General features: G+C 36.1%; 1 protein-coding gene and 1 long non-coding RNA gene across 2 annotated transcripts; both read left to right on the top strand.

The window, feature by feature from the left end:
• Window positions 1–6,882: 6,882 nt before the first annotated feature.
• On the top strand, window positions 6,883–8,511 carry LOC141604806 (uncharacterized). Its single transcript, XR_012526226.1, has 2 exons — window positions 6,883–7,168; window positions 7,804–8,511. It is a non-coding gene; the product is annotated as an uncharacterized LOC141604806 (long non-coding RNA).
• Window positions 8,512–17,054: 8,543 nt separating this feature from the next.
• LOC141604804 (serine/threonine-protein kinase-like protein At1g28390) lies at window positions 17,055–19,380 on the top strand. The gene has a single exon (XM_074423302.1). It carries the CDS (start codon window positions 17,661–17,663, stop codon window positions 19,338–19,340), a length of 1,680 nt encoding a protein of 559 aa, XP_074279403.1. The 5' UTR covers window positions 17,055–17,660; the 3' UTR covers window positions 19,341–19,380.
• The last annotated feature ends 1,232 nt before the right edge of the window (window positions 19,381–20,612 follow it).

The raw sequence follows: 20,612 nt of genomic DNA, 5'->3' as shown, positions 1-20,612 counted from the left end.
GTGGGTTACCATTTAGCCTCCCACTTGCCTCTTTGTGAGAGGGATCCGACCAGTCTCTCATTATAGACGGATATCCTGCGTCTATAATGGAATGAGACTTGCTGTTAATTAAGATAATAAATTTACACCTAGAAAAGCTTGATTTTGACGTATGTTTATTATAAGTTGGCGATTCGTGTTAGAAAGAAAAAGGGATAAAGATATATGGAGAGTTTTGTGGCTTTGTTTAGGTACTTTTTGTGCAACATGCAAATTGGGATACTCCTTGTGATGTGAGCATCTTGTGATATACTAGGCTTTAGTGGAAGGGTAGGCTAGGTTGCACGGACACTCCTTATAATCGGTGTTAAAAGTGTCGGACTTGACACGACATTTCGCCCTGGACACACGTCAAAACGTGTCGGACACACCAGAAAGCGTGTCTAACTTTCATCTTTTATTTGGGCACGTGTCTGACGCGTGTCCTTGGTATTTTGAGCCGTGTCCATGGTATTTGGACACACCTTCAAACCGAAAGTTGAATTTAAGGTAAATGGCGTGAATTGTTATATGGTTGAATTTGGTGGGCAAATGATGTTCTTTAGACAAGTAATGAGATGTCGAAATAGATTGATTATAAGTTGGTTTTTGGTTTTAGAAATGAGAATAAGTTAAATTTAATATCAAATTTTACCTTCATCTATTTAAATTTAATATCAAATACTTTTTCAAAAATAAAATCACATATATAACTACAAAATATATATTTTATTAAATTTAAATAACGTGTCCCGTGTCCTAAATTTCATGGAATGTCGTGTCACGTGTGTGTGTCGTGTCCGTGTCGGTGCTACCTAGAAGGTAGGCTTTTTATCAAAGGAATGCTTTTCATTGCAAGTTTAAACTATCGATTGAATTTCAACAGTGATTATGTAGTCTCGAGTTCAAATCCTAAGGTTCATTTTCAAAAGTGGAATTTCAACACTGGGTGTGATGTGTCTTGGTTTGTGTGGTTTCCACGCTTCATATCCTATCGACCGTCACATGTAGCCAGTGGCCGTCGCTTAATCAATAGCTTAAACTTTATATTTTGCTTTAATTTCCTTCAATTAGTAAAATGAGGGTTGCTATCTACCTTTTTGGATTGTATTGGAAGGCAAGCGGATTAAGCAAAATTAACAAAATTTTAATCGGTTGTGAGAGGAGAAGGTAAACTCTGTATAAATACTATCCTACAACTAGTTGTATAATAGCTATGTACAACCGCGTCAAACTCATCGAGCTCTCACACAAAGTTGTCGAGTTATTTTAAAAGTTATTGAGCTATTTTACGAAGTTATTGAACTTAATAATTATTCTGTTAAGCTCAACAACTTTGTATCATAACTCGATAATTTTGTTAATAGAGTTCGACAACTTTGTAACAAAGCTCCACAACACTAAATAAGTTGTATATACAACCAATTGTATAATACATGAACTGGTAGACTCTGGTATCCAATCTTGTAGACTTGTAGTGATGAAACTCGGATGTGCAAAAGTTTGGTATACTTTGGTTTGTAACTTTTGGGTCAATCACAACAATTACCTTATGATTAAGATTTCATTACATGTAAAGAGAAAAGTTACATCCACAACCCCTAAAGCAATAGAGATAGATGTTCACAAACCTGAAATTTCCACCAAACATTACGAGGTACCCTGTTTTTTAATAATATGGAGCAACTCTTTTTTCAGATTTTTGTGACACGATAGACGATCTCGATAATAGTTATTCTGCATAACCGTTCGACAATGTGAGATGATCCTTCTAGATGTCTTTTCTTTTATGTAAAGGGAACGGGTCGAACTCAAGTCATGAGTAACATCTGCCTGATCTTTCTATATATAAAAACACTCATTAACTGATGAAAAGACCGTTATATACTGTGAAATAATCTTATTCTATAATTTGTGATTAATTTTACTAAATGAGATCAAGTAACTAACTTTAAAGAGTTTTAAGGAGATTGATTAGGACATTAGTTATGTGCTCATCAAAGTCAAGGTTGTTTTGATTGATGCTGAATGTAGTTTACGTTTTAATATAAAACTAACGAACTTTAGGAAATCTACAACACGTTGTCGGCCAATATCATCTACTAGTTTAATGGAGTATGGACTACGGAGTACTTTGCTAAGTCTTCCAATTTTATTCTTTCATCCTTCTCCTTTATTTCTTCATCTTCATATGATATATCGGAGTATGTTTGAAAGTTGAAACTACTTTGTTATTGAAGTTCTTTTTTTGATAATTAACGTCGTCGACGCGAGATATTTTTATCGAGTATTTTGTATTTAATGTTTCAATTCGAATCCGGTTTACTTTATATATTTTTTAATAATAACTATTCACGAATTGTAGATTAGTAAATCATATTTAGACTTTGTTCTTTTAATTTTTTTGGGCTTAATTTTAGTTCTCATTCAGCTCGACTTATTTCAGTCCTATATATACGTCTAAGCTAACTTTAACTCAGTTCAGTTTCATTCAGCCAAAAAGAATTTAATTCGATTAAGATTCATGTTCAGTTAATATCCGTTTATAAATCTTGTACTTTTCGTGTTTCGGGATTAGAATACATTACCGTCTTTAAGCTAGACAAATACTCCCTCCCATCCAAACCAAAGGTAACATGGGAGGGAGCACAAGTTTTAAGAAAATGGAGAAAAAGTAAGGGTAATATTGGAATTAAAGTAGGACCACTTGTAGCTTAATTAAAGGAGGGCCACAAATATGATGGCATTTTCTGTAAATAATAAAGGTGTATGAGGGGTCTTTAGTCATGTTTTTTACCAAATAAGGAATGGGTAGTTTGGTTTGAATGGTACGAATAAGGTAAGTGTTACCTTTGATTTGGATGGGAGGGAGTACATATTATTATGAATGAATTATACGTCTATAAATTTTGTACTTTTCGTATTTCAGAATTAGAATACATTATCGAAGTTCATTTACAACCGGCCAAAAATCTTTAAGATCAGATTGTTATTTATTTATGCATGTATCACCATAGAATTTTTAATAAATTATGAATAAAGAAAACAAAACATGATTTGGTTTTTTCTGTGAAATAATGTATATACAGATGAAGTGTTGTAGACGAGTCTTGGTCACCAAGTCATTGTACTTTAATAATAGAGAGACGTTCAAGCCAATGTCTTCTCTCTGTCTCTTCTAATTACGTACCCCCTTATTTAAGCATCAAATATAGTCTCAACAAATTTTTAACACAAATTCTTGTCTAATACGTGTACTATCCGTCTTAAGTTTAAGACAAGTCAAATATATATACACATATGGGATGAATAGGACAAAAGTAAGATGTGTTGAAAAAGGTAAACGATTCGCCTGTATACCCATGTACGGTGGTATTAGACCCGTCTTAGGCAAGATTAGCTTAGCTGTATGGTGTAGCGAAATTATTATCCTAACATGATGGTGTAGTAAAAAGACAATTCTCGCATGTATTTTCAACAATGGTGTAGCACCTGATACGCCATTTGATAAGGTGGCTCGCCTCTGCTTATTATTGAAGAGATAAGCCTTGTGGTTAAGGCGGAATTAATCTGACAATAGGTCACGGGTTCCAATCCATCCCCTTCTTCCATATATTGTGCTGATCTTGTTATGGCTGAGCATTGATCCAAGACTGGACTGGATCAGACAAAACATCAAATCCTAATCATTTTTTTCCCATCCGGGCCTAAATTTACTCGTCCCTCTAGATCATACACCTCATTTGACAAAATATAAAATAAAGGTTTTTATTAAAAAAAAAACGGTTTTTTCCCATGGTACCCTCGAACTTTGGCAGATTACACATGGTACCCCTCCTTTTAAGTTTCTACATATGGTACCCTTATATTTACCTTTTTCCTTCCCAGAATACCCTTCACCAAAGTTCCGTCATCACTCCGTTACTTATTTGACAAATAACCCTTTTTTTTTGTTATTTAATACACTAATCCCTCATATTAACTTTCATATCTAATCCCCAAACCACCCATTATCATCTTCTTCTTAACTGTCGCCACCTGCCCCGCTCTCATCGACCACCACGCCGACGACACCACGCCGGCGCCACCATGCCAGTTCACAACCCACCACTGCCGCCTCTTTCCCTCCCACCAATCCGTTAAACAAATATAATAAAATCAGCCACCATTAAAACCACCACCATTTCCACCCTTATCAACCCTAAATCCCCAAATCGATTACAATCATCTTCAATCAACATTCCCCAATTCGATTACAACTAACACTCAACACCAACCATCATAATCGTGATCCAGACAGGCAAGCAATTGGTCGCCGGCAGCCGGCAAGTCATACTTGCCACCGGCGAGCCGATCCACCCTCACACCGGACTGTTTATTCCTTTTCTTCTACCCTTTAAAATTACTACCTACCTCCATAAGACCACATAAAACACCACAAAATCTGTCTTCAAACATGAAAACTCTCTCCAGACACTCATACTATGTGGCTGACATTATGATATTCGACACAACAAGATACAGCATACATCGACCATTTATTTTTGAAGAAAGATAAATGAAACTCATTCACAAAATATCAGTGTAAACCACATCGACACCCTTTCATAAGAACTTTCGAGTTGAGTGAGAGTAACATGGCCAAACTTAAATGTCTTTTTTTTTCAAGACACCAGATTTGATCGTTTAAGGGTGGTGTCGTGGGTCTAAAACGCGTCGCCAACGAGGAAGAATATACAGATACGTCGCCGGCGAAAGGGCATCAGAGTGGTGTCATCAGTGGTGGGGTTGGGATTGGATGGTGTCGTTGGCTGTGCTGGCTGTGGGGGTCGTCCGTGGTGGTGTGGTGGTAGTGGTGGTGGTGGAAGAGAGGATAAGGGAGATTATGTTTGAAGATGTAAAGGGAGAAATTAAAATATGTGTTATGGGTAAAAGCAAGGGGTAATGAAGTGTTTAAAGATGTAAAGTAACGGCGTCATGACGGAAACTCTGTTAAGGGTATTCTGGGAAAGAAAAAGGTAAATATAAGGGTACCATATGTAGAAACTTAAAAGGAGGGGTGCCATGTGTAATCTGCCAAAGTTCGAGGGTACCATGGGAAAAAACCGAAAAAAAAATCATATAGGAAAATGTCTAATCGTCCAAAGATATTAAATTAAAGTGATGTTGACCTAAATTGTCTATTCAGGCAACAACCAACAAATTTCCAAGAAAATTACGAACGAACTAAAGGGGGAATGTTGCCATCAATAGTCTACGCCCCATACTCTACGTTATTTACATTATTATTATTTCTTCTTTCTTTGAAAATGAGTCACCCCATTAAACTCAATAAATAAAACTTTCTATTATAGAAAAAGGAATTTTTTATATTCTCATTTGGGTCAAGATGAATAAACTTTAAGTTTATTGATATTGTTATAAAATATAAATCTGTTAAAGTGAACCTTAATTAAATGATAAAAGAAGTACGAAAAAGTACATAAATCGGTACGACGAAATTGGTTTCTCAATAACTTAGTGAGGGATCGTCTCTTCAAAGTTTTAGTGATATGGAATATTATTTAGTAAAGTTATTAATTGGACTTTGCTCTTTTCGGTGATAGAAGCTGAATTGAACTGACCTGAACGGAGCTAATTAGTGAGTTAATTAGTATAGAGGCGGGCTGATGAATTGAAAGAAGCTAAACTAAAATAAGCCGAGATTAACCCAATAGAAAAAACATAGCCTTATCGTTACCGCGGTGCTATTATCACAAATTATAACATTGATCGTTTTCCAAACCTAAACATATTAAGGCGAAGTTTCTACCCTATTAATAACCCATATCATAAACTAGAGCTCATGAGAGTTTTAAACTATAGTGTCCAAAGAAAATATTTAAATATTTATCAACTCGTATAGTTTGGAAACTATTATTAAGGTATGAAATTTCTTTTTTTTTATTAAACCGAGACCGTCACAAATTTATGACGATTTTTTTCATATTAAGTGGTTCATTAAACTAAAACTAATTATGAGCAATGTCGTTAAAATTACGATTGGGACCTTAAAATTGTACTAAATTGTTATAGGATCGTTCAGAATCAGAAAGGATTAAACAAAATCATACAGAATCGTGTAAGATCGATCGTAGGACGAACATGCATGATTGGAAAAGGCTAATTTGTGTTTTAAGAACATGCATGATTGGAAAAGGCTAATTTGTGTTTTAATTTTATGAGATTGTTATTTTTTACTCCTACTTACAACTCTAAATTAAAAGAAAATTAAATATATTGATATGATTATGAAAACATTCACATAATTAAATATATAGAGTTTTTGACATTATATACATCGTACCAAAAATTTTATATAAGCATGTATCTAAGCTATTTGTAGGATCTGACAATGTTCGATTCGATCCTACAATCTAATCCTACCACTTCATCTTCGATTCTGCAATCTGACCCTAACACTCCATTTTCGATACAAAGTACAATCTCAAATCACCTAATTATGAGTTTTAGAACAATTAAGATGCTTAAGCATCACTAGCTAGCCGTCTAATATTAAAACCATTTTTCTAAAAAACTTTCCGGTGCTTTATTTTTAGAGAGGACATTGATAATGATCTAAATAATTAATTACAATAGGTCTTGATATAGACGGGTTGGGCGAACAGACGGGTAAAGACCTCTAATAAAATGGGTAGGAGGGACAAGGTGGGGCACTCCCATGTACTTCCCACTTTATGACAAATAGGTATTTAGTGAGGGAAAGTGGTATCCGTCTATATGTATAGACGGATAGTGTCCGTCTATAATGAGAATTTGTGAATTAAGTATTTTAATTTTTCCTTAAAAAAAGCAAAAAGATAGCAATAAAATGGCGTGCGTGGGGCATTCCTTCTTTGTATCAGATTGCCTACCCACATTACTTCTCTCTACACACAACACACCTTCCTCTCTCCCTCTCTAAAAATCATAAATAAATAGAGAAAATACTCAAATATTATTTCTCAAATACAGAGTTTCATTATTATTACAAGAATTAAATTAAAATGACAAATAAAACACAAGATTATAAATGTTGCATGTGTGGTGACCATGGTCTTACTCAAGAACTCTTTCGTTGCAAAGTTTGTCATTTCAGATCTCAACACAGGTTTGTTTGTTTCATCGATCATCTTTCTTTTCAGGTTTCAGTCAATATTCCAGTAAGTCTCTCTTAAGACCGTCTTTCTAAGCGTGAAACGAATTAAGAGATATTTATTTATAGTACTAATAAATCATATAAATGGTCGTTACTAACCAAGAGTCGTTTTAGATCCGTTTCACGCTTACAGAATTTGTATTTTCCTTTTGATTGTAGGATACTTTTAGCTAGTGCTAATTAGTCAGATTATACTCTCTCCGTCTCAGTCATTTAAAGCTATATGTCCGTCTTTTTACATAATTTTTTGTTTTTGTTTTTTTTTATAAGGTAATAATAAAACTCTAATTTTTTTTATTTTTTTTTGTTATATGCATGAAACTCTCTTGTTTGTGTTTTTATACACATTACAATGATAAGCTAGATACCTACCCTCTCAAAATTATTGAACATCAATCAATAGTTTTCCTTATACATAATAACATAGTACTCCTAATCATTATACTTCCCATATAAATTCATCAATTGGTCTCCTTTAAGACGGAAATATCCATCGTAATGCAATAATGCTGATATATTCGTCTTAAGCAAGAATTTGTCTAAATTCTTAAGACTGATATATCCGTCATTTTATATTTTTTTTGCAGGTATTGTAGCAATCTATACCCAAAAGCGGACACATATAACGTATGCAATTGGTGTTTAATCCAAAAAGACGACGATAATCTAACAACAAACACCATAATCTCAAATAATAGCTCTTCAAACTCTTCATCCCCTTCAGAAAAACGCAACACAAAAAAATCTCCAACTAATCTCAATGGGCCAAAGTTTGGGCCTAGGCCCACAAGTTTGCAGCCCATAAGCCCAATTAAAAAGCCCATGATGAGATCACCCTCGGGCGAGGCTCGATCACCTTCGGGCCGAAAGCGAATCACGGCGGTCCATCAAGGCCCGGTTGTAGCCCATGATGAGAAATTAAGGAGGAGCAAGTCATCAGTAGAGATGTCATCAATAAAATATTCAAATAATAATAATAATAATAATAGTGGTGGGCCACCTGTCATTAAACATGTGTTTAGAAATAAGGTGAGAAGGTATAAGTTATTGGATGAGGTCTCCGGTTGACATTTGTGTATCTAATTCAGTAGCGGAATTAAGGGGCTAGTTATCAGTTGAGATAATGAAATTTCGAAGTTTTTAGTTAAAATTTTCGAAATTTTTGAGTTTAGTTTATGGTATTACTCGTTTGTCTTTTTGATAAGTATATTTTTATTGTTCTAATTGTAAATTTTAGTTCCGCACTTTTGTTACTAATGTACATATTGAATAAATGACAAGGTTCTATTACTCTATTTTTCGAGTTTAACTTAATAGTAATACCTGTTTGTCTGTCTGATGTATTTTCGTAGTTTTAACTCTAAATTTTAGTTCCGCCACTATATGTACAATTATGCGGAGTATGAATAAATGTCATGATTCTATATAGTATGTACTCTACTATTCTATGGTGACATGCTTTTATCATATGGTATATTTTTATACTACTATTATGTATCACACACAATGAAGATAATATATGTGTGTGGGGTATTTTTGGTTGGAGTTGGTGGTCTATTTTTTTTTTTTTTTCATTATTTTTTAAAAAGGTATGAATTTTGAAAGAATATTTAAATTGATTACTATATACGGAATATACATATAATATGTACATAGACATAATTCAATAACTTTGTTTTAGAGTAATTAGTTTTCATAAGATCGGCTAATAATAACGATAAGGAATGATGGTTGTATGATTGATGGGTGTTCGACCCACATTAATTCGATCACCGGTTAATATATGCTACCCACGTATTATAGATAATCTTATGAAACAATTTGCATGTTGCATGCATGGTACATTTTCATGATTTATTTGGTTTAACTGGTTTTTCATTTTTTGATATTTTTCGTGCTTATTCTACTCATTTCATTTGGTAATTAGTTAAATGTGACATTAAATAAACTTGGCTTATTCCACTCATGTCGTTTAGTAATTAGTTAAATGTACTTCGACATTATTAAACATGATTATTTACGTTTTCTAAATTTCAATGTAATCTCGTTTATATGCATGTTCGATAAATCAGCCAATCAATGTGTCTTACCTGTGACGTCTCACAATGCCCTTTCCTTTTTAGCATTATTTAAATCTGGTATGACTCGTCATAAATTTGTGACCGTCAGTCCGTCACCGGTAAGAATTTATTTGTGCAAGTCAGTAAGCATGATGATAACAAGATCTCAAGAGTGACGTTTTTCTTAACAAATTGTAATGCATGTCATAAGTTCTTTGAGTATGTGCAAGTAAGATCATAAATTCGATCATAATACAGATTTTACTTAGGTCACTAGAATAAATGAATGAGGTGTCGCACGTATCTTTTAAGCATGCATGGTCGCATGCATGCATGATGCATGCAATTTTATACGTTGCCGTAACGAGCTGATTATGTAATATAACGTTTGAAAGACAACCTATTTGTGTCAAGTGTCTACATAACGTGTTTTCATCTACATGCTACCAACTTTTTTGAGCAATTACTACTAAAGTATGACCAATAATGTATGTTATCCTTATATAGTCACATTAATGCTATGAAAAAAAATAAAATAAGACGTATATTATATCCCTAGATCGTAAACACTACACGAAATTTTGCGTTATAATAAGGCTCTGTTTTTTTCGGTTTAATTTCAACCCACTTCAATTCAGCTCAACTTATTTCAGCCCTCCTTATCTCAGCAAACTTCGATTTGGTTCAGCTCATTTCAGTTAATTCAGCTTAATTCAGTTCAACTCGCACCATTCACCCCCAAAAAACAAGGCATAAAACAGTTAATGACACGAAACCGTTCTATCATGGTCTTTAGGGAATGAACCATCAAAGATATACATACTTATGTTTACACATGTACATTTACAGAATATATCTTATCTTAATTGTTTAAATAGAGGTATTACGAACAATAAATCGATGTAATGTAAATGGTCTTCCCCTCTTGATTGTACTAACATTGTACCTCAATTACATTAAAACATATACGGAGTATTATTTTTTTTTATTTTTTTTTAACTTTCCTGAAAACTCAAATAAGTCAACCTATGAGTCCAATTTATCGATCTACGTTTACTACTACTAGTCTACTACAATCCATGCATTGATTACTGTTTCTAGAAATTGTACTAAATTACTAAATGTCTAACCGAATTCCTATAGCCTACGTAGATAACAATAATTCTTGTGTCAGACGGTACTGTACGACGGTCCTATTATATAAAAAGGCAACTCATTTATTAGCACTAAATGAAAAAAAAAAATTATAAAAATGGACCGTCTCACGGTATAAAACCGTCTTATTCTAGAATTTATGACATAAACAATCAATTGGTACAGTGATTCATTAATCAGTTTAAAGGAAAATAAAATATCTCATCTTCGACCTTTCTCAATCAACAACATATTATTAATCTTCAAAGTTGGAGAAAATTGGATGTTTCTCTATCATTAGTGTCCATTTACGTGTTTCTTAGTCTAATCAATGTATGGCCTCAAAAGGTCATAAGTTTGTGTGGAGGTAGCTATCACTAATCCGACTAAAAAACACGACACATAGGCCGAGTTAGGTTTCAAGTCTTCTGATCCGAATAACTCATTTATTAAAATGAGTCATAGCTGGGTTGAGTTTGCTCAATAATTCATTAGTTTCGGTTTATACGAGTAAATTAGGTTGATAAATCTAAGTATCTAACCCGTTATACGAGTTGAGCGGATTGAAAACTATCTGCTTAAAAACGAATAGGTTAAACCAACCAGGTTGAGTTACACAAAAAATTAAATCAGGTGAATTATATTTGAGACAATTAAAGATTTATATAATTGGCTGAAATTTCTAGGGGGCTTAGTTCAAGTCTCCCAAAAGCAATCTTGTAGAGTACTTATAGCCTGATTTATGCCTTTTAGTTTTCGAGCATGTCATTTGCAGGCTATCACGTATATCTGGGGTTTACCCTATGCGCCAAAGATAGCGGCCGCGGATCCCCGTCACCAAAAAAAGTTGTTTTATGTAATTGGGTCAAGCATATGAAAGTAATGGGCCAAGAAGCCCATTGTGGAAGATGTTTTTAGTGGTGTCAATAGCAGCAGGACTCCAATTTTTTTGGGCCTTGAGCTATCTTGATCTGCCAACTCCATATGTCAACATCTTATACCTACATCAATGGGCCTCCTTAGTATACCAATGTAGCCCAATATCAGGTAGGCTGGTCCAACTCATTGTTGGGTTTACCAATGGTATCTACTTTCTCGTCACCCCCGCCTCGACTCAATGACATTTATTATCTCGTTTTCTGACACTTCTTAATTTTCAGGACAATCACTTCTCTCTTAATGTGATTTCTTGTTTCTACCATTTTCACTTTGAAAACTTGCAACATCATTTATCTAATTTAATAACAAAAAACTCGAAGAAGATACGCTGATCTTAATCTTCATTTTGAGTGCACGAAACACACGGTATTAAATTGAATCGTATTGAATTCAAGTGTCACCTTCTCATATCCCAATATACATAAGACCATAACATACACGATGAAGACATTATTATGTACTCCCTCCATTTTTGATTATTTGACGTTTTATAAAATGTTGTTTTTTTCACTTTACTTGTCGTTTTACTAATTTCCACACCATTATTACACCCAATTTCCCATAATTCATTTAATGAGTGTAGTTTTTCAATTTTTATTTTTATTCTAAAGCATGTGATTGGAGAGTTATAAGATGGGAGAGGATATATTTAATGGAAATATTTATGGGGAGTACGTAATATAAGAGCAATAGCAATAGAAGAACTTCATATAAAGTTCTTTCTATGCCATGTCATATTACCTCAATTTCAATACTTAAGAACTTTTGTTTACAATGGAAGAACTTAATATAAAAGTTCTTAGATGAAATTTACTTAAAAATGGACAATGTTGAAGTGTTTTTCACATTTTACAAAGCTAATTTATTGGTTATACACATTCTCATATTTAAAAATTTGGTTCTTATTTTAGAACTTAATTCTTAAAAATAAGAACCAACTTTTCAATGCAATAGAAGAACTTTAAAAATAAGGTTCTTGGTGATCGATAACCTCAATGTTAAGAACTACTATTGCTATTGCTCTAAGCACATTCAGTTTGCTTTTTCAATTTTTAAGGTAGTTAATGTCCTCTAATTAATACTATTACTATTTTCTAGACAATTTCTTAATTGTTGTGCTAGACCCTAACTCTCCCAATATCTCTCGTCTTTCGGTCTCTTATGCGAGCCAGGATAACGAAATAAAGGCTAAATGGAGTTTTTACTTTGATAATTTATTCAATAGACATCGGGAACAAGGTTTTGGGGATGTAGAGGTAACACCAAGCATGGTTAATCGGGAATTTGTGCGTAGAATACAAAAGAGTGAAGTTAGAAAGACGTTAAGGAAGATGGGGTCAAAGAAAGCAGAGGGACCGGATGGTATACCCATAGAAGTTTGGAGGTGCTTCGGGGAGAAAGGGATCGAATGGGTAACCATGCTCTTCACCAGGATTTGGAGGAGCAACGAGATGCCATCGGCTTGGAGGAGAAGCACTCTTGTCCCTTTGTACAAGAACAAAGGTGATGTTCAAGAGTGTTCCAATTATCGGGGAATTAAACTTATGAGTCATACGATGAAGTTATGAGAGCGGGTAATCGAGCAAAGGCTTAGGAGATGTGTAGACATCTCGGAAATTAAAACCAATTTGGATTTATGCCCGGGAGATCGACTATGGATGCGATTTTTATCATGAGACAGTTGATTGAATACCATCGGGACAAGAAGAAGGAATTACATATGGTTTTTATTGACTTGGAAAAGGCATATGATAGGGTACCAAGAGAAGTACTTTGGTGGGCTTTGGCGAGAAAGGGTGTGTCGCGAAAATATATTGACCTCATAAAAGACATGTATGAGGTGGCTAGTGCAAGTGTTCGCACTAATGTTGGGAGAACGGAAGAATTTCCTATTACCATCGGGGTGCATCAAGGTTCCGCACTTAGTCATTTTCTCTTGCTATAGTTTTTTTTTTTGGTCAAGAGAAGCGGATTACATCCATGAAACGTTAAAGAAAGAACAACAACGAAAACAAAAACAAGCTAATGAAACTAAAGCTAGAACCGAAACATTGGTACAACTCGTGGCCACGCCACACCTCCCATGTCTTGCTGGATTAAGTGGAATAGCTCCATCGGTAAGTTGGTATGATCCACACGGCATAGTTGATATGGCTGGGAAACTCCGAGATTTGCCATCCAATCGGCGCATTTGTTTGCCTCACGATAAATATGAATTATCTGGACTTGCATATGTGAGTCATTTATAAACGACTTACAAATTTGCATTAAGTGCGAGTGTGCCGTGGGGAATGATTCGTGAGCCTCCAATACTCTCGCAACCACCATGGAGTCCGTCTGAATTATAAGCCGGGTTATTTTCCGCTTCAAAGCTATCATTAATCCACGTCTCAAAGCCATCAGCTCCGCCCTAGTGACCGTCGCAATTCCAAGTTTTTCTGCAAAGGCTTCAATAATGTGACCACTTGAATTACGAAAAATTCCACCTGCCCCGGCCAACCCCGGGTTGCCCTTCGAAGCTCCATCAACATTCAAAACAACCCAATTTACTGGTGGTGCTATCCATCTGACGAAAATTTCCTCATGCCCTCGGTTCTTCCTACTCAAAGCCTCATCAAGACCTTCTTTCGCATTTAAAACCTCCCAAATTCGTTGTGTAAGGAACGTAAAAGGGTTCTCGGGGATTGCTGCCATTCTATCAAACACCCTCTTGTTTCTCCAACGCCATATCCACCATACAATCACAGTGAACGTAGTAGCCCACGCTCTCAATTCAACACAGCCTTCATGTTTCAAATTGGCAGCCACCCATTCCTTAACTTCCATAATCTCCAAGAACTTGCGGTCTTTGACAAACGGAAATAGGTTCCAGATTTTACGAGCTTGGCCACAATCTCGAAGAAGATGCAAGGTCGTCTCCTCCTTATCTCGACAAACACCACAACACGGGTCATCTGTAAGATTTCTTTTTGCTCTATTGACATTGGTCATGATCCGATCATGAAGAGGGAGCCAAAGGAACATGCGCATTCGTTGAGGAGCCCAAGTCTTCCATGGAAGTTTCCATAATCCGTCATTCCCATTATCTTCATTACCCCGAATTAACGTGATAGCTGATTTCACCGAAAAGAAACCGGACGAAGTCCCTGCCCAGTAAGTTTGATCAGTGTTCTCTTCGCCCGGAACAACCTCATAAGACGCTATTGTTTGTAGGATTTCTGGGTTAAAAAATTCCGCAAAGACGTCCCATCTCCATCCCAACTGAGCATCCCACATATCAGCCACCGTGTAATTTATGATATCCTCCGGTACATGATGGGAAGTAAGCTCTATCAGAGGTTGCGGGACTGCCCAACTCTGCTGCCAAAATAGAGTCTGCACTCCATTACCAATCGCAGATCCCATCCCTTTTTTGGTCACCTCAATTGCCTCGACAATGCCCTTCCAAGTGTTAGAACTCGTCGGCTTCGTTTTGAACATTCCCAAATCACACCTCCCTTTGCAATATTTATGTCTCAAGACACGAGTCCAAAGAGCATTCGGTTCCGTGATCATTCTCCAACCAAGTTTCGCCATGAAAGCTACATTTACTTGGCGCATGGACCGAATTCCCAAGCCCCCATTGGTTTTCTCATTAGTCACCATATCCCATGACACAAGACTTAGTCCGCGGGATTCCTGGTCGCCACCCCATAGAAACCGACGCGACTTCTTATCTAATTCATCACATAAAGATCGTGGAAGTCGTGTTGTTTGCATAACATAGGATGGAATTGTTGATAAAGTAGATTGAATTAGGGTAGCCCTTCCTGCCAGCGAAAGGTGTATGATGAGTTGACAAGGGATATTCAGGACGACATCCCTTGGTGTATGATGTTTGCTGATGATATAATGTTGATTGATGAGACAAAAAAGGGGGTGGAGAGAAAGTTGGAATTGTGGAGGCAGACTTTAGATACTCGTGGGTTCAGGGCTGAGCAGGAGTAAGACTGAGTATTTAAGGTGTCAGTTCACTAAGGTGGCGGGGTTGAAATCGACAGAGGCGGGGAGTATTATTTTCGATGGGAATGTTGTTGAGGGTTCAGATGTCTTCAGATATCTAGGATCTATTATTCAAAAAGATAGGGAGTTAGACGGAGATGTGGCTCACAGAATTAAATCGGGATGGTTGAAATGGAAGAGTGTTTCAGGGTTTCTATGCGATAAAATTATGCCCCAAAGATTAAAGGGAAAATTTTATCGCACGTCAATTAGGTCTGTCCTACTTTACGGCTCCGAGTGTTGGGTCGTGAAGCATTGTCACATTCAAAAGATGAGTGTGGCGGAGATGCGCATGTTGAGGTGGATGTGCGGACATACAAGGAAAGATCTGTTAAGGAATGAGGTGATTAGGGAAAAGGTAAAAGTGGCGCCAATAGAGGACAAGATGATGGAAAACCGACTAAGATGGTTTGGCCATGTGAGAAGGAGACCTATGAACGCACCAGTTAGGAGGCTGGAGACTTGGAGAACAGAAAAGGTCCCTAGAGGGCTAGAGGCAGAGGAAGACCGAGACAGACATGGTTGAGAGTGATAGAGCACGATATGAGAGTTTTGGGGCTTGAGGAGAGTATGGTGACGGAGAGGGCACAATGGAGGGAAAAGATACATGTGGATTTTTAGTATTTTATGTTTTTTGACAAATTTAGTGTTTTTTTATTTAATTTAAAGAAATTAAATTATCTATTCTTCTCTCCTTTATTACATTTTTTTACCAACCACTTTCTTATAGATTTTACCTGGTTCATTCCGGATCCTTAACTCTATTTCGGTTTTTAAAAATCGTTTTAATCTTTGCTCTCGATTTAAATTTTAATTTTTTTATAAAAGAAAGACGGAATTCGATTTTAAAACCCCTAAGTTTACCTTGACTTTCCATTACATTTTCGTTCTTCCTTTTTGTTTTTCATCTTCCCTTTTTTTATTCGCATTTTGAGGCGTGCGTTCACCCATAGACGGTTCGAAAGGATGATTCATGTCAGTCGACCCCAAATCATTTTGAGATTAAGGCTCTGATGTTGTTGTTTTTGTTGTGCTAGACCCTAAAACATTAAATAAAAAAATGGAGGGAGTAGAAATATAAAGACCTCGTCTTTTGAACTTAGTTCTATCTCATTTCAATTCAGTTCAGTTCTTTCCGTTCACTTCAGCTACTCCCAATTTAATTCAAATCCGTCAAATTCAATTCAACTATTTTCAGCCAAAAAAAAAAAAACAAAATTCTCATTTGTGACGGGTCAAATAAAACCACTTGAGTGGATAAAGACAAACCATTTGTAATTCCCTAGACACATTTACTTTTGTCTTATCCACTCTTATAAGTATACTTAACCCGTTACAAGCATGTGACGAATATATACTCATTACAAGAGATACTTTTTGTAACAACCAATTTTTTTTTTGGTCTAAACCATCCGGTAATCCGAACCACATTGGGCCGACTAATCCGGATTTCGGGGCGTGTCCAAGGATTACGGTATTTAAACCCCTCCCAATCGCAGTTGTGGGGATCGATCCGCAAACCTCCCTACCAAGCGCAGCCCCATGCTACCACTGCGCCAACCAACGATTGGTATTGTAACAACCAATTAACTGAGTACAATTCGATATGGGCATCTCATTTCCATTTACGAACCCCATGGAACAGAAACCCAAAAAAGTCCCGACAAAACAAGACCCACGCTAGTTGAATTAATTGCTTAAACAATGACACCGCCATTTTCCACCGTCTTCTCGTCTTTTCATATACACTGACAACATCACAACAACATTCAACCTCTTCTTTCAACAATTAACCACTCCCTCCCAACTCTTTTCAATTTTTCCTCATTCTTTTCACCTTTTTTTCAAAATTACATAATTACTCCCTACATTTTCCAAAATCAGTCCGTCTCTCTTAATATGATAATATCCGTCTCAAAATAAAAATAGTTAAAATATACTCCAATTACAAATATAAAAAAATAGTTAAAAATAATATATCTATTTAATATATTTGACCTGTTTTAAATTTAAGACGAAAAATTTGTATTTTTAAGCTGAACTAAAAAAAGGCAAACCGAAAGCTGTAAAATTTCTCGATATATTTGTCATACTAGAAGCATGCCACTTTAGCTTACAAAATTAAAAGCCCTCCTCTTTTATTTCCTCTTCCTTCATTCCACTCCTCTAATGCCTTTCAAATTTACAACTTTCTCATTTTCAAATCTCGAGATTCTCTATACTCGTATCATACAACGGTCTTACACAATAATTCCCGATATTAAAAAATAATGGTGTACAAACTCTGTAGTGCTGAGTCTGCAATCGCAACTTGTGACTCGACCAACTATAAACCCAAACTCGCCCGAAAAAACCACCACAACCGCCACGATAAAAATCGTAATCAGCTCAAACTTCGACAGTTCGCCGCTGCCGAGCTCGATACCGCTACCAATACCTTTTCACCAAATACCCTTTTGGGTAAAGGCAGCCACGGAGCGGTATACAAAGCAGTTCTCGATAGCGGCTCCTTTATCGCTGCCGTGAAGAAACCAACCACGGCGGCGAGGGAAGCCGCTGAGAACGAAATCGATATTCTCTCGAAAATTCACCACAGAAGAATCGTTAACCTGATCGGGTACACTGTACCCGACCCGGTCAATAATTCTAATAATACTCCCTCCATTCAAATTCAAACCCCTCACAAATTCAAAATTCCGCCCACTAAAAAAGTGGGACCGGCGTGTTCGGAATATAATAATAATAATAATAATAATAATAATAATAATAATAATAATAAAAAATTACTATTAGTTGTCGAGTACATGCAAAACGGGTCACTCTACGACTTACTCCACAAAACCAAAAAACCTCCCACGTGGCTAACCCGGATCCGGATAGCCCTCCACGTGGCAGAAGCGGTTCGGACCTTACACGGGTCCGACCCGCCAGTAATACATAGGGATATAAAATCCTCGAATGTATTACTGGACGGTAAGCACAATGCGAGGCTGAGTGACTTCGGCCTCGCGTTGTGTGGACACGAGGAGGACGTGCGCGTTATGCGCACGCCTCCTGCGGGTACGCTGGGGTATCTCGACCCTAGCTATCTTGCGCCGGCTGACGTCAGCACGAAGAGCGATATTTTTAGCTTTGGGATATTATTACTTGAGATTATAAGTGGGAGACGTGCGATTGACGTTAATTATAGTCCTCCTGTTATAGTGGAGTGGGCTCTTCCGTTGATTAAAGCAGGAAATTTTCGAGCGATTTTAGACGGTCGGATTGGTTGTAACGTTGATCTGACGGTGATTAGGGAGCTTGCGTTGTTAGCCGCAAGATGTGTTAGATCGACGGCTGAGAAGCGGCCACGTGGCAGTGAAGTTGTTGAGTGTCTTAAAATGGTGTATAAGAGAGTGAAGTGGGAATATGTTTTAAAATGGCGCGTGGGGAACACGGAGAAATCTCGGCCGGTTAGTGAAATCGAATTGGACGGTTGTGATGAAGTAAAAACGTCGATGGTTCAACAAGGAAGTCGAAGGGCTAGGAAAGTATCAAATGTTGCAATTCCGGAGAACAGTATTGGTGAAATGGCCACACGGGTTGGGGCCGGAGGGCGTTTGACGGGTCGATCTAAGTCGAAATCGGTGGGGTCGTTTAGGGAGATTAAGGCGGGACTGGTGGGTCCGGAGGCCGCGAAGGGTGGTGATAATTGCGAGATTAGTGGTAATTATTTGGTTAAACAAAGGACTCAAAGGGCACAAGTTACTGTGAAGTTGTCTAGTGTAGTGAGGTTGAGTAAGTCAAGGTCAATGAGTGTGTTACAATTACAAAGCAGTAAAAATGTAAGTCAATGTGGTAATTATTTAGGGAAGAATCCTGAGGTAAAGGAATTTGATGTGTTACCTTTGCTGGTAAATTCTATTTGTACTAGTAGTAATTCTAGTAGCCCTAAACAAGTTGGTGTATAATTATGGTCTTGCAAAGTGAAATTGGCTTTAATTTATTTCATTCTCATTCTTATTTCAGTTTTTTGGGAAAAAATTCCGATATGCAAACAATATACTCCTTTCGTACAATTATTTTCACCTAAAGTTTATAAGTTAGATTTTAATATTTTTTCCGTCAAAACTCAAATTTAACTAAACTTATATGTAATGTTTTTGAGTTTTATTGTAATTTTTTAGAAAAATAATGTTGAAGTGAATAAACTCAAAAACTTCATAGTGAAACTTAGAAACTTTAAAACAAAACTCAATATTTTTATTATAATGCTCAAAAACTATAAATTGGAGGTAGTACCTCAGATTTATAATCCACTTACTGTTCAATTTTGAAGTGAAATATTATCAACAGGTATAAGAAGGCCTACAGTTGCATCTACGACTGGTTCGGGACGCCTAACCAGATGAGCCTTGCATGGCCCGGTTCTTAACTCGGCCCATGGCCAAGCCTAATTAACTATATTAGCCTTCTTCTTACTCCATACTTTAACTTTCTTGCTTTTGCATGCAGTCAAAGATTCTATAGACTCATGATTAAAGTCTTTCAAAAATCAAAAGTATAGTACCTACAAAATGTAATAATAAAGTGTAATTAGGCTCCATTATCCAGATAAGTAACATGTTTGTCCTAATAATTACCAAGTAGTACATTTATTAGTGATTATTGTCTGCAATACGCCAATGCATAGAGTACATTACAATTTATTCAAACGTGACTACGTACTATATTTCTTATTATTAGAACAAATAAAAAAAATCACCGTTTGGAAATAGAAGTTAGAAAACATTGTTTGATTTATACATAAAGCATCACATGCTTACTACATTTGTCATATGCATTTCATTGTTCAAGTACACAATTTTGTTGCATTTTGAAAATATTAAATGATACTATTTGGCTCTCTTCTTTTCGGTTGATAGTGAACTGAACTGAATTGAATGAAACTAAATTGAATGAAACTGAATTGAATGAAACTGAAATAACAATTAATTTGTAAAGAGGTAACCTGACTTGCATTGAGGTGAATGAAATTAAGTAAAGCCGAAATTAAGCCAGAAAAAACAGGACTGAATCTATCTTAGTTATTTGTTCACATATTTTATTATTTGTGTCAAATACTTTAGTTAAATGTAAATAAGTGACCGAAACAAAAAGAATACAAGCTTAATATCGAATCAAACATGTTATCGTTCTACCTTCATCAATAAAACTCGACATTAATTAATGTTTGGATTGGG

Source organism: Silene latifolia, chromosome 10, assembly GCF_048544455.1.
Source record: "Silene latifolia isolate original U9 population chromosome 10, ASM4854445v1, whole genome shotgun sequence".
Taxonomy (NCBI): domain Eukaryota; kingdom Viridiplantae; phylum Streptophyta; class Magnoliopsida; order Caryophyllales; family Caryophyllaceae; genus Silene; species Silene latifolia.
This window is presented reverse-complemented; position numbering and strand designations above follow the sequence as displayed.